At 38.1% G+C, this 15,873-nt stretch overlaps 1 protein-coding gene across 28 annotated transcripts in view; it reads left to right on the top strand.

The window, feature by feature from the left end:
- The window catches only part of LOC149924881 (coiled-coil domain-containing protein CG32809), a 566,408-nt gene continuing 550,535 nt past the window's right edge, over positions 1-15,873 (top strand). For 12 of the 28 annotated variants that reach the window (XM_090161262.1, XM_090161286.1, XM_090161269.1 and 9 more), the window contains exon 1: positions 5-325. In XM_090161262.1, coding sequence (XP_090017388.1) covers positions 111-325 — 215 coding nt within the window. In that variant the 5' untranslated portion in view covers positions 5-110. Of the gene's footprint in view, positions 326-15,873 lie in introns of all 28 variants that reach the window. The other 16 variants (XM_090161267.1, XM_090161272.1, XM_090161285.1 and 13 more) reach the window with 4 other exon arrangements.

Here is a 15,873-nt window from a genome sequence, read left to right as displayed (position 1 = left end):
TCTGGTTACGGATCTATTTAGGCGCGGACGATTATATTTCTGTACGGAAACGGAATTTCTGGATTGTAATCACAATTAAATTCACGCTTGTTCTTTTAATTAAGTTCACGATGCGTCGTACGTCGAGTTCTTCCAGCAATTCCAGCGTCTTCGGTTCGCCCAGCTACCAAACTACCGCCAATGGCAAGTTCAGTTTTCTGCAGAATCGTTTCAAAAGCCAAGCAAGTACCAGCTCTAGCGTCTTTGCCTCCACCACGACTCCAACTCGAAAGTTCAACTCTCTGGGAAGCCAGTCCAAAAGTGATGTCAAAAGTCAACCGTCACGGTAAGGCACCCATTTTAACGAATTCATTGAAGCTAATAGCGGTTTCCTTTTGACTGCCCCGATCAACTTTTCATGTTCCATTTTCGTGCCCGGGTCTTCTCTGAGCAATAAATGGATGTCTCATTTATAGATCTCGAACGCTCAAAATCACCCCGATCAACTTTTCATGTTCCATTTTCGTGCCCGGGTCTTCTCTGAGCAATAAATGGATGTCTCATTTATAGATCTGAAACGCTCGAGATCGCCCCGATCAACCTTTCATCAGAGAGTGTAAAGATTATTACACTCTCTGCTTTCATGTTCCATTTTCGTGCCCGGATCTACTGTGAGCAATAAATGGATGTCTCATTTATAGATCTCGAACGCTCGAAATCACCCCGATCTACTTTTCATGTTCCATTTGCGTGCCCAGATCGGCTCAGATTAAAAATTGGCGGTTCAATTTATTGCTCTCAAACGCTCTCGATCGTCCCGATCAACTTTTCATGTTCCATTTTCGTGCCCAGATCTACTCCAATCAATTCCATTTATTGCTCTCGCAGCAAGTTAACATGCGTGTTCGAAACCGCTTGGTCCTCTGGGATTTTGTTTCGCGTGTACCTTTTTAACTCAGGAAAAAACCAAATAAAAGGAGTTACATCAATTACGTCCGCGTTTGGAGGCTCGGAGCTAATTTCGAGGAGTCAATTGGAAATCGCTGTAAGTTTCCTTACTACCAATTCATACGTCGAAATGTTGGTTAGATACTTGGGTACGTTCAGAAACAGTCAACGGAAAAAAACCGGTGGATTTATATTTTCCACCGATGAGCTTTTTCGTCATAATGACGTCGTAAGTTGCTGAACGCTTTTATTCAGTCATCGGTGTTTTTTAAAATAGCGTAGCATTAATAGTAGTTTTACGTCAGTAATGACGTCAGTCATCGGAAAAACCGACTATTATTTCGGTGACTTCGGTGTCTCACCGATGACTATCGTGACGTCAAAACCCGAAATTAAAATGCCGTTCAGTAAAACACCGGTGTCAGCGGTGACTCAGCGGACTCACCGGTGAGCGTTTCTGAACGCAGCCCTTATCACCAAAGGCGTAATAAAAAATAACCCATTTGGATGAAATCTTGCCCGTAGCTAGGCCTACCCAAGACCCGTGTCATGACGAAATCCAAATTTTAAAATTCTACCTAGGGTCCGAGATATTTGAGGTCAAAGTTTATAACACAGTAGTCTATGAGAATCTATTAAAAATTCATAAGTCAGCATGCTGCCGGGAGTAGTGGCTCACTCCTGTAATCCCAGGCGTCCGGGAGGCAGAGTTTGTGGATGGTCGTGTGAGGACGAATATCAATTCCCCAACGGGTGGTCGGAATACTTCCGCCACGGGTGTCCCCACCCCTGTCCCCACGTATCCCCCCGTTGGCGTGGCCGTTACACATATCTCGCACTGATTAATCAGATGGTGTTTCGCCGGGCTCGTGGTCTTCTCAGACTCAAATCAGCCCTTCCTTTCTTCCTTGAATAATAAAAAAAAAGTCAGCATGCTTATATGCATTATACGCGAGATATTTTATGAAAAACTTAAGAAATTTAAACTTTAAATATTCACTTGCAAAAATATGTTTCTTAAATGATGCGAGGGCTATTATTTCCACGTTACTAGAAATAACTTCAAACACGATTGTACTAACTTTCCTTGCAATAAGGTTAATATGCCAAGTGCATCTATTTTCCTGTGTTCGACAATTTCTATATGCAATGCCACGACGCAAAGTAATTTCTAGACATACTGCCACTCGCCGTTTTTAGCATATTAGGAGTAGAAATCATCATCATTGGAAGCGAATAGTAATATTTAAATCGCTAGAGACAACGAATTTACTACTGTTTTTAACTTCAAATGGAGGATTTTAATGGCTAGCGGTATAGAGTAATTTAAAGGTCTAATACTACTAGCCAACGTTTTTGCAAAGCATTGTTTGGTCAACTTGAGTCGCAAACCGACTTGCTTTTCTTGGTCGGGATTTGAAGATCGATCAAATATTTAAATCTTATAATTTTAGTGCACATTCATTTGATTACGTAAAACTAAACGAAAATTTTAATATTGAATATATTTATTGATGTAAATTGGTATATTTTGTTGTAGAAAAGGTGTTATTTAAATAATTCCTAGTTATTTTCTTAGCCAAATCTGAACGAGCTTAAAAAAAACGTGTCTTGGTGGTTCGCCAAACTTGATTTATGTGAATTGGTTCCAGCCCACCTAAGCGCACGAACTCGAGTACAAAGCCATGTTCACCAACAAAAATTTTGACACTCGTGAATATGCTTTAAGTCGTCACGCGTGACACGATCTTTTGCCATTGAGAAAAGTCTGCGTGAGATGGTGGTTATAAATTGTTACCATTATGGTTACACGGTTGGTAAATATTACAGCGAAGGGGGAAAGTTTCATTTGTAATTGCAATCACGTTCACCTAAATGGACTCGGCGTGCTGATAATTTCTCCAGAGTTTCGTTTTATTTTTGGTAAATAGTACCAGATCGATATTATATTTTGTTTTAGTCTAACCCGCAGTTTTGTTATTCTAACATTACTTATATGTCTAATAGCAAGAACGCATTCGGGATAACTGAGAATGTCGGTGTAACACGTAGTTTTGACTTCCCTAGCGCATGGATAGTAGATTTTAGAGGATCGGATAAAAGCCTGGTTTTTAGCCCCCGTAAACCAATCACACTAAGGGAGTTGTCCAAGGTTATTTGATAGTTTTTATTGAATTAAAAAACCAAAATTAAAAATTACTAAAATATAAAGCGCAAAAAATTACGTAACAAAATCAACCGCGTTAGATTCCATTTTGAAATTTTAAGACCTTGCAAGACTCCCCTCGGAGTCTTTCGAGCTGATTGATACGCGGGGAGAAATAAAATGCACTGTGGAAGGGTATCGAAATCCTGTCCTCTTAATTTACTGTCCATGCCTAGCGTTATCTTTCCTCGGTTAGGGGGGAAGACACTTCGGTACAAATGCCAACTCTCTCTCAATGGGAAACAATTGGCCTATACAGGGTGTTTCAAAAGGTTATGCAAAAATTTTAAGGAGTTGTAGGGGGTGAGTTGAGAAGTATGCCTGTTTTTTACCCATTTTCCTACGATGAGTTACAAGAGCGCCAGGGAACTTCAAAGTAAGGCTTACTAGCCCCTGGAAGTAAGCTGCAACAAGGGCCAAACCAAGTAGCACGGACTCTAATTACTGTTTAAGTTACCTTTTTACGCTGGTTACCTCGATTTGTTTACAAAGTCCTTTTTTACCTATCACACGAACCCAAACCTTAATGTTCGCGTTCCCTTACTGCTAGGTTTTGCGCTTGTTGCAGCCTACTTCCAGGGGCTAGTAGGCCACCCTTTGAAGCTCTCTGGCGCTCTTGTAACTCATCGTAGGAAATGGGGGGAAAACAGGCATACTTCTCAACTCACCCCCTACAACTCCTTTAAATTTTTGCATAACCTTTGAAACAGCCAGTATGTAGGAGCTCGTGGTACTATCACTTCTTTTTTTTGTGGATTTTATTCGAAAATTCAAATTACCAAGAACATTAATTGACGACGTTGCGACAACCAATGGTATGTACATAGGCAGTTCTATTTTCAATGAAATAGTTCATCATCTCCTTTCTTCCTGGTATCATGAAAACAAAGGCTATTGTTGCGGTTTCATATTATCTGTTAACCCAAATACATTCCTTCTAATAAGTATGAATTCCGTACATAAGTCACTCTTTTTAACGACATCTGTTGTATATATCTCGCATTTTATTCTACACAATTTTTTCAGTAACGTAATCTCAAGACTGCATATGCGTCCTAGCTTCCTGGTTTTTATAGAATACACCAGTTTTCGGAAGAAGGTACCGTCAAGCTAGGAGGATTCAAGTAAACCTGGAGTGGTCGTCTCCAGTTTTAGGCAGGGCAGTAAAAAATTCACGGACATAACAAGTATCGCCATCTATCGTAGAACCTTTACACTTTTAATCGGCTTTTCGTCTGCTAGTTTTTCTATTCGCGTATTTCTAGTCCCGTGTTTTTAGTAGGAATAGACAATTAATTTTAATATTCGAAAACTAGCAGACGAATTTTATAAAAACATGTAGAAAAGGTGGCGCTAAACTCGTATGTCCGCGATTCTGGCTCGCGCTGCGTTGCCGTAGAGAGAGAGGGGAGCTCGTAGTGGGGGAATACACTTTTCTATTCCAGGGTACCGAGTTTTCATATTCCTAGCGTCAAGAATGTATTTATTTATACTCAGGGAGAATGAATATGTCGAGATTATTTTTAGCGTTTCTCCAATTCCACCCGTTGGGCCCCCCGGTATGCTCTTCCTATTTAATAAAATCAAATAATACTGCAATCTCATTGGTTCTTAAAAATTACGTTTTTCGACGCGATTAACGCGGCAGCGAGGACGCAAAAAATAAGACCGCCTCCTTTTTTCCTCCCCCCCCCCCTTAGCGTGACGGGGTTAGGGGCTCAACGTGTCCGTCGATAGTCTCGACATATTCATTCTCCCTGAGTATAAATAAATACATTCTTGGTACCGTACTATACTATTTACGTTCCGTAGAAACGAGATAAAATTAAATTACATACTAAGCATTTCACATTTCTGATAGTAGATGGCGCGTCAGTCACTCAGCTTGACCAGACCTCTCCAAAGGCGCTATAAAACAGGCTGCAGCCCCACTGCAACCTTTGACGTGGCTGTTTCGTTATTCATTTCTTATCTACGTTTTTGAAAGTTATCTCACTCGTGTTAAAATATATAGGAAAGATTTTTGCATTAGACTCGGCTGCTTTATATTCGCGATTGAAATCTATAACTGCGCCCTCTTTCGGCGATAGGTTGAGTATTAGTGGACGTTATATTAGTAGAATGACTTTAGTGCTAATTACTTCTTTGGTTCAACACCATATTTTCAGTTTGTGATGTTACAAACCAAATTCAAGTGAAAAATGTATTCGGCAGTCCACCTTCTTCAAGCGTTTAGTCCTCAGTCCTCTACCTCCATCATTCCATGGCTCACCCAAAACTAATAAAACCTCAATAGGCTTCGAGCTTAGGAAATATAGCGCCATCTGCTTTAATATCCTTCAACTAAATATGTGAAGATAGCAGAGGTTTTTTTAAATTAAAATGTTTTTCGGTTGGACTTTTCAGTTGTGGCGCAGAGATAATTTTGAACGAGCAGACAGCTTTCATATATTCAATCTAAAACCCGGTCGTTAGGCGGCGACACTTATGACCAAAATATAAACTACGCACGAAGCATATACATACACAGTCCTGATACTGAGTCAATTCAAATACTAAAAGTAACTTTTTCTACAAATAGGCTGATGTGCTTGAGAGGATCCTATCACCTTCCGGTAGTTATTTAGTTACTATTTTTATACGTAACTAGTCAAAACTTGTGATAAAATATTATAAATGCAATAAAACCGTATTATTTTACCCTTTAAAAAGTTGGTTTTCCTAATAATTTAATCACTATTAAATAACGTTTTGGTTATCATATTAGAAATTTTAGTCACTTTTAAAACTTACTAAATTATGCTATGCAAATGAGTATGGGACCTGCATACAATTTAATATCAAAGTTACTGAAGTCTGAGATACATTTGGCTCACTATTAAAGGGCTATTAATATCTCTTTTAGCAAAAGTGACATAATTACCAAAAGTGTGTCAATCGGACCTATTTTTTTAATGAATGTTACGAGCATAATACAAGTTGGGAGGGGAGAAGGGAAAGTATGCCTTGGGGAGGGAAGGAAGTTAAAACCAACAAATAACGCCTCGTAGTGAGGAACGGAGGAACTAAGTAGCACTGGTCAAAGTTAGTGTACTTTTTGATTTTTCTTCGTTCTGTGGAGATGCTATCGCCATCTACCTACGATATAATACCATAGACTAAAAAAAGATCCAGGCAGGCGACAATAAATAGTCTTTTAAGTGGTCGATCTCGAATTCATTAAACCTTTATCATACGAAAGTATACTTTTGGTAATTGAGTAACTTTTGCTTTTAGGTATTAATCTAAAAAATATTATTTAAGTCATTTGGCTAACACGTTAGTGTTACTTGCTTTATTTATTACAATGAAACACAGAGTAACATCGCAAATCGGTTTTACTCATTTTTCTCTATTTCGGCTAGAGCCGACGGTACTCCGAACGTTAACACAAAAGAAGTGGCGGGAAAAGGTCAGCACCGGAGCGCCACCTAAACTCGTTTCGTTTGAGATTTGTTCCTTATTTTGAAAGCTATTTAATCATTTCATTTCCATTTTCCAACATAGTGCGCGATGAGGTCCTTCCGAAGATATTCAATTCAATTTGTATAGCAACAAACTATCAATACTTTTTATTAGTAGTAGTCAGGAATCCATACCTCTACTTGGAATGCTTATCGCGGCAGATTTTCGTCTCGATGTGGTTGACGGTGTTTTTTGACGTCACTATGTTAACTTAACAAACAACAACGTGAGAGGGGAGTGCGCGCAGAGGGGATTTTTTATCTCGTAGGAGGGGCAGCGATGCCAGATTTTCTGACCGAATCATTGTACCACGGCCAACTTCGATCTCTCGCGCTACAGCGGCCATCTTATTCGTTGACGTTTCTGTGTTAACCTATGAGCAAAAGATGTGTATGACGTCAGCGCCCCTAGCGGATTATTATTTTTAGTATAGTTTTTACATTGAAGTCAATATAACAACCGAGCGTAGCGCTGAACTCCTACACGTTATAGTACATTTTATAGGGGGAAAATCATTGCTCGCGGAATTTCGACGAATGTGTTGGCCGCTGTAGCCCGTGATCAAAGTTGGCCGTGATTGTACAAAGGGTAAAAAGTTATAGTACCACAATATAAATTATGGTACCAAGAATGTATTTATTTCTACTCAGGGAGAATGAATATGTCGAGACAATCGACGGACACGTTGAGGCCCTAACCCCGTCACGCTAAGGGGGGGGGGAGGAAAAAAGGAGGCGGTCTTATTTTTTGCGTCCTCGCAGCAGCGTTAACGCGTCAAAAAACGTAATTTTTAAGAACCAATGAGATTGCAGTATTATTTGATTTTATTAAAGCGGAGGAGCATACCGGGGGGCCCAACGGGTGGAATTGGAGAAACGCTAAAAATAATCTCGACATATTCATTCTCCCTGAGTATAAATAAATACATTCTTGATGGTACCAATATAAAATAGTATTAATTACTCTTAATTTAAAGTGTTTGTTGCAAAACATGCAGATAACTGTTCTCGTGTGTCGTTTCTTGATGGGGAGTGGATGTAGTCAGTATCGACAAGAGAGAATAGACCATAGAAATCGGAATAACTAACTAGAACGATTTTTGGAAATTTGCAGCGTGCACCAATTAGAAATAGGCCTTTCCATCAAATATTTGTACGTGCTTTCACTGTTTTTTCTACGTCATCCACCACTAATTTCGTTTAACCTAACCAAAAATTTGGCTGTACTTTTGTCATTTTCCGGTAAGATTTCTCCAAACATTTTACACGGAGCTCGGGTTAGGCTTACAATTGTTAGTGAGTTCGGAGTTCAAACTGATTTTAATTTAGTTTTGATACTAATTAAATTGAAATATGGCAATACTCGTATTAACTCTGTGAAAGTATTGTTAATACTTAGTTATTTATTAGCTATTATTTCACAATAAACAACAATCTTTACCTGATACTCTACTGTGGCTGTCAATGAAATGTTAAGCCTTAGTTCACAAGGCTATAAACATTAACTGTAAACTGTTAAACATCATCGAAACCATGCTATATTTTTCGTTATTTTAAAATCCTCTACTTTTATGACTTGTTAAGAAAATAAAATACTTTTATACTTTAAACATTTGACCTAACAAATTTAACAATATCACTTGGATTAATTTTAATCTGCCGTGTTTTGTAAATACTTACACTCGGTAGCAGACGACATACGTCGAGCGAGGGTAAAAACAAGGAGTAATATGTATAACGTTGACCTAAATCATCCTTGCAAAAACAGTTTTCCTTCCCTCTCTTACCGTAACGAACATTTTATGGAAAGGTCTATTTCGATTTCTATGGTATCGACTATCGAGTGATCTGGCAACACTTGAACGTGGGCTTAATATTTAATTAATGTAAAGTTAAGTGGTTTTTGCTTTCAGGCGACGATTTTATGTATAGTTAATATGAAATTCTTATTATTTTCGTAGTAGAATTAATTTAAATATAAAAATAGTACCATTATAGTACAATAGGTTGAAAATATGGTACATTTTGGTATTATATAGTACGCTCTCAAATAATAGTACCATTTATAGTATGAAGCAAAATGATGGTATTTGTACCATAATTTTAGTACGTATGACAACGTTGACAGGGTTCGTACAAAATTTCCGGAATTAAATTCCCTGACATTTCCAGGTTTTACCCGACTAAATTGCCAAATTTCCCTGACCATTTTTGGAGAATAAATGTATGTTTTGAGGTATAATCTTAAAAAATGTTAATTATGTATTTTTAATACATTATTCAAAAATTTATTTGCCGGATTTGCTTTTGGGGTCATTTTAAAATTCCCTTACTATTTCGGACCATTTTAAATTTCCCTGACTATTCCCTGACCATTGGGAATCATTTTCAAATTCCCTGACTTTTCCCTGACCTTTTGGAAATATTTTCAAATTCCCTGACTTTTCCAGGTTTTCCAGGTATTCCAGGTCGTGTACGAACCCTGGTTGAGGAGGGGCCAAAGCTGTCAAAGTGATCTTAACATACGCGATATGGCAAGATAGGCATTCCAAGTAGAGGTATAGATTCTTGTAGAAGTATATATATATTTTTTTAGAAGCTCGTTATGAGCGATTGTAACGGGTGGGACAATTCAGTCCCCTCGTCCATTTGATTAATCCGGTGCGAGATATGTGTTACGGCCACGCCAACGGGGGGATACTTGGGGATAGGGTTGGGACACCCGTGGCGGAAGTATGACAACCACCCGTTGGGGGATTAGTGGTCGTCCTCACACGGCCATCCACAAACTCTGCCTCCCGGACGCCTGGGATTACAGGAGTGAGCCACTACTCCCGGCTTGTAGAAGTATAGTTCCTTTAAACTTAAAAATATTCCATTTCCTTCACTAGTTATTTTAAATCATGGGTTATAAGGTTGATCTATAACTAAGGTAGCTAACGTGACGAGGGTATTTTTCAAAATACAGTAATATTTTAAACGGAATAAAAACACAATCAATAAGATCGCTTTATTATACTATACACAATGATTTGTTAAAAAATTTAATCGATAAATGTCTACATACTATAAATCTGGTCAATCCTTCGTTCAATTCTACTCAAAAGAGGGATAACATTTTAGCAGATGATGGAGATTGGCGAACGTAGTGACGGAAAATTCCGACAATGTCGGAGGTAAACAAATAATATCTAAACATTGATCTTATTAATCATATACGTTGAATTATTTGATCATGGCTAGTAATTAATAGATGTTTCTATAAAATAAAATGAATAAAAAGTAAAAAAAATAGAATACCCTACTCTTACGTCACAAAACACGGCTTTATTAGTATATTCTTCGCACGCGCGATTTGCACGGGCGCTAGATAAACCTTTATTCCTCTGGCGACTTTAGCACGCGCTCGTAGACTTGTAAAAAGTAAAAGGCTATGACGAAAGAGGGAACATATTAATTTTTTTACTTTTTATTTATTCATTTTATTTTATAGAAACATCTATTAACGTAAAATTGTACACTAATTTTATTTAAAAATATACTAAGAATACTTTTAAAAACGCACCAGCTTTCGGGGCCGAAGCCCCTTTTGAAGCAGCTAGTCTTTACAAATTGATTTGTATAATTTGGGTACAGTTCGAATATTTAATTTGTTGCTCCCTTTAAATGTAATAAGAAATAACTTCAAATATTTTATTTTTCATAATCAGCTAGGCTAATACCCAAGGCACCCAGAACGTTCTAGAAGTTGGAGGGGGCAAAGAGAAACCAAAAGGGGTCTGGAGAATGGTTTTGAATTTTTCATGGAGCGTAGCTTCCCCGAATGCACGTGTACATTTGTAAATTGGCGGGAAAAGACTGAAATTTAAACACAGATGAGGTTCTATAAGTCTTTTATGCTTTTAAAATGAGAATTTGATTTAAAGATTTCAACTGACCAAAAAGTTTGAGGGGGCAATAACATTGCCCAACTTGCCCCCCCCCCCGGGTTCCTACGCCCCTTAGGCACCACCTTATTATACTGAAAATATTTCTTCTAAATTGCGGTAAAGCAGGATACGTGTTGAGACGAAATTGACTTTAAACGAAACTAAACGATAAATAATTACATATTCACGCTGCTTTAGTAAAATATTTTTTAATTCAACCAAAGACTTCCACTCTCGAAATTTACAGGTATTCTTATTTAAATAACGCAATATCATTTTAGCACCCTTTTCACACCAATTTGGCACACCTATCCAATTCTACGTCACTTATTCTCCATAAATTTTAAATGAACACATTCTTGGTATAATATTCCACGAATTCGTGCTACCAAATTGTGAAATGAGTCGAAGAGAACGACGGTAAAGAGCCTTTTAAGGTAACGATCGGGAGGAACGCGTCATCCTATGACCTCTCCTGACCTTTGTGCGTTTTTTGTTATCGAGCAGCGATGGATTAGGGTTCCGGGTCTAATGTCTCTAAACACTCTTTTATTTAAAGAAGATATGAGGCCGCAACACCAGTGTTATTCTTCGGGAAGTCTTTCAGGCGGCCTTGGCTGAAGGAATTCCCCGTCGGTCGGCCCATCTCCGGGAAATAATTAAAACGGGTGCCGGCTTTAACGACGACCCACCCGCCGCCTGGTGGAGAATGACCGGACTGGTTCAGCGGGGGAATAAAGAAGAAAAACAATTTGGAAGGAAGTCTTTTCCCTCTCTCTCCTCTCGCCGGCTTCGCGCTATCTCCTCTCTCTCTCTCGCTCTTGCTCCTCTGGTCTTTTCTTCTCCGGCTGCAGCATCTTCCATCCATACCGTGTATGGACAGGGTTGCCGGATTGGCACGAATTTTCCCACTCTCCAAGACGAAAAGCATCCTTTTCGATTCACGTTGGTTTCAATCAAAATATTTTCGAATTAATACGGTATTTGATTGATCGCGTATAGATTCTTGGTTTACCAAACCTATGGTATTTAAAATTAATCATAAGTCTATAATAATGTTCCATAAGTTTGTCACTTTGGGGAATATTTTACTGAGAGCTAGTAACGGAGTACCGTCATCACCAGAAGAAAATCTTCCCCTAACGAGGCGCTGTCAAAGACTACGTTAGCAAGCGGACGCGAAACGGCGACAAAGCCCGTAATGTAGTTTGTCTTGTGAATATCTCTCAGTAACACTTTTGCATATTATACACTTATGATTAACTTATTGGAGGGTGCGTAAACCCTATTAAACGCGTATTTGTTTACCCCAAAACCGCCAATTGGGCTAGAAATCGAGAATGTACGGCCATCATGGATGCCAAATTCGCGGGACGTTTCTCAGCGGGAAAGGGTGGCGCGATGGGTGAATGGGAGCTTATCTGGTCCCCCTATCGGTCGCGAAAGGCGATAGAGGCCACGTGACGGCTGGCGTTTTATTGATCGCGCCGTCCTCCCGCGGCCGGCCCGGGAAGCTCTCTTTTTCGGGCCCGTCGAGCTAGAGGCGCGCAGTCAAGCCGTGTGGTATCGGACTCGGGCGGCCGGCCAAAGGACACAGAGCGAAGACGGAACAGCGGCCGTGGCGTGCGTGTTGTCTACAGCCAACCGAGCTTGCGCCGCGAAAGGCCAGCATTGTCCGGCCCATTTTTTAGGGGTCTTCGCCATCCCCGTTTACTATAGAGAGGGCGTCTAAAAATAACTCATCCAGCGGCAGCGCCACCGAATCGCCCGCGTAACCACCCTCGGCTACCGCCTTCTTTCGGATCGTCTACAACAGCGGACAAACATTCCTGCAGAAAGCCCGGACGAATGTTAAAATTATCGCTCATTTATATTTGAAACAACGCGGCGAAATTGTGCGCGCTGATTTATCAATCGGATATATTAATATCGCGTTTCCTTCGCTCGTTCGACGAGTTAGTTATTTCGGTAATATTTGCGAAAACATTTGGTGTGTTGGTTTTTTTGCGCCTTCGTTTTATAAGTGCAACTTTTGTTTTCTCGCGACTCTATTTGGAACATCTTTCTCCGTAGACACCGAATTGAAGGTAAGTTACGCGGTACCATTTCAGGCGCTGGTATTTTCTCCGCGAGTCTATCGGAGACGAAAATAGGATGTGTGGGGAATTATATATTTTCTCGATTGCTTTACCCTCCGTCGCGGAGTCGGTCCGTCAACCTTTGCTCGATTGGTCATTCCCCGATGCGCTCCCCCCTTCCTTTTTTCGGAATATATTCGTCTTAATCAACTTATTCATCAGACGGATTCTGACCGTGGCTCTGTTCGCATTGGTTTTCTTTCGACGTGGAATCGATCTTCTATATAGAGAGGTATTTAATTTGAGAGCTTAAATATACAGTTGGAATATTGCATTGAAGGATTATATTGATAATAGACCGGTTAAGCACGACTTCGAAAACGCGTAAAGGATACGTTTAGGGTAAACAGTCTGCGCGCGATAAAGGTACTTCCTCACTACTACACTTTCTTCACACGATTTTTGTTAATTTATCATTTAAAAGTCAGTTTCACTAATAAATTATAAATTGAAACCAAAACTAAAGTCTTAAAATTATGTTAGATAAATATTTCTGGAAACAGGTTTTGAAAGGTGATAAAATTAAATTTGAATCAGATATTTTCACATAATTGCACCCGATGCCATTGTTCATGTATCTTTTAAAACTGAGTTTAACTAATAAATAATTCTGGAAATAACGGATAAATAATTCTGGGAATAATGGATAAATAATTCTGGGAATAATGGATAAATAATTCTGGAATGAATGTATAAATAATTCTGGAAATAATGGATAAATAATTCTGGAAATAACGGATAAATAATTCTGGAAATAAGGGATAAATAATTCGGGAAATAACGGATAAATAATTCTAGAAATAATGGATAAATAATTCTGGAAATAATGGATAAATAATTCTGGAAAAATTGGATAAATAATTCTGGAAATAATGGATAGATAATTCTGGAAATAATGGATAAATAATTCTGAAAATAATGGATAAATAATTCTGGAAATAATGGATAAATAATTCTGAAAATAATGGATAAATAATTCTGGAAATAATGGATAAATATTTCTGTAAACATGTTTTGAAAGGTGATAAAATTAAATTTGAATACAAATATAGCAGATATTTTAACCTAATTGCACCCGATGTCAATCATTATCACTGTTGTAATTTGGTAGATCAAATTGAACGAAATCTGTCTTGGACAGTTCTTTTATTGACAAGGAAAAGTCAATTCCGTAACTGCAGGGAGTACCTAGGAGACGAATATACGTTCGGAAGTTTCAATGGCCTCCTTTATCTTGTATCAACCGGTACGTTAGGATTTTTCCTCCCGAGGCGATGCCCGTAGGCTCTTAGTATCGCCTGGAAGAAGAACAAGAAGGATGATAGAGAATTAAGCCTCGCGCTGATGAAGGGGCGATAATTGTAGCTTTTAATGGCGCTAATTGGGAGCCATCTCGGATGAAGCAGAGCGAGCTTTCTCTCTCATTACTAATCGGCATTTCTTTCAACACTCGCCATGATACCCTCTTGTTTGCCTTTTGGAAAAACATCCTGAAATGGAGACGTACCAACGACCAACATTTCCATTTTAATGGTTTTCGAAGTTCGGGTTTTCACATTCTCGAGATCATTATTTGGAAAATTTAAAAAAAGCAGACATCTTATTTCTCGCGTTTCGGAGTGGGACCTTGTTTAAAAAAAGGACCCTTAAGAGTCTTTATAATTAGTAATTCGACTAATGATAGTAACAAAATAGTAACGTCAGAAGTGGATAGTAGATCTCTTAAGTGAGAAGTATTCTTTTATAGCGGCTACAAAAATTAAACGTGTAATAATAATAATAATCTTTATTTGGTTAGTTCAAATATGAATTTACTACAGTTATTATTAGCTAAGTCAATGGATGAATTTTAAGCTACAACACAGGCTATAATAATAATAATAATAAATAATAATAATCAGCTAGGCCTAAGTCATCAAGCGACTTTTGAAGCCTTTAATTCAGGTGGCTATATACAACTGTTTACAATTCGCATTAGGGTCAGTAGATATATTAAGATATATACAGTAGTTTACATTTCGAGACATGTTTATACTTACAAGTAGAGTTACCCGAGGTGTTTATTGCCGATTTTGTTCAAAGTCGGGCGTAATGTAGACCTATATGAGATATATCTCATGAAAGGAGACGTTGCACTGTTCATTTGATTTGCCATGGCAACCGAAAATGTTTTTGAACACTTAAAACAAAAATAAGATTTGTTCCTTATTTTACAGAAATAGTCTTACAATTTTACCCCAAAAATTTCCAAATTACCCAAACTTGATGAAATTTACCTAAATGTGGTCCAAATTACCCATTTCGTGATTTTTAAATTAAAAAAAAAATTTCGTAGGAAACCGAATAAATCCCATGTTTTTTTAAATGGAGATTTTTTGTTTTAAGTGGTAAAACAAAATTCGGTTGCCATGGCAAATCGAATGAGTAGTGCAACGTCGCCTTCTGTTAAATTTAATATCTCATATAGGTCAACATTATGCCCGACTTTGAACAAAATCGGCAATAAACACTTTGGATACTCTCCTTGTTAGTCCAGATGATTCTGGATAAATTTCCGAGCAATTTTTTTAAATTATATAGTTTGGTTAGTTCGGATAGACTCTTGTAAACGATTGAATTTGATTTAATATTAGTACGTGGTTTCGACGTGGATTCCGTTGAACGCGAATTTTCCGCTAAACCACGGATGTCTAAACCGGATCGCGGTTATTACTTTTAATAACAATGTAAAATTTTAAAATTACACTGCAAAGGAATACTAATTAATTAATAATTTTTCAGATTTCATATTTAAATAATGAATGAATTTGGTAGCTCAAACTATTTTTTTTTAATAAAAGCAATTGATACATAATTAGCATATGGAGTAAGTAGTAACAAATCCCTAAACATTTTTCATCGGAAAATTTATTTTATTTTCAGTTTCTAACCTAAACTTAATTTTTTAAAGCGCAGCTTTTAAATAGTATTTTATTTCCGAGTATTCAATAGCTCTTTCTATAAAATAATATAACATGTACAAAAAGTGTTATTTTTTGGAGCGCGCGCTTCCTAATATTTCCGTGTAGAGGGTTTCGTGCGTTTTCGCGCGTTTTCGCGCGAGCTCAACAAAAACCAAAATATGCGCGCGCTCTCTAACTTTAACTGCACGATGAATCTAACGTAATCAC

Source organism: Leiobunum rupestre, chromosome 10 (assembly GCF_980474605.1).
Source record: "Leiobunum rupestre chromosome 10, qqLeiRupe1.1.hap1, whole genome shotgun sequence".
Taxonomy (NCBI): domain Eukaryota; kingdom Metazoa; phylum Arthropoda; class Arachnida; order Opiliones; family Sclerosomatidae; genus Leiobunum; species Leiobunum rupestre.
Note: the sequence above shows the minus strand (reverse complement) of the source record. Positions and strands in the feature narration are given on the sequence as shown.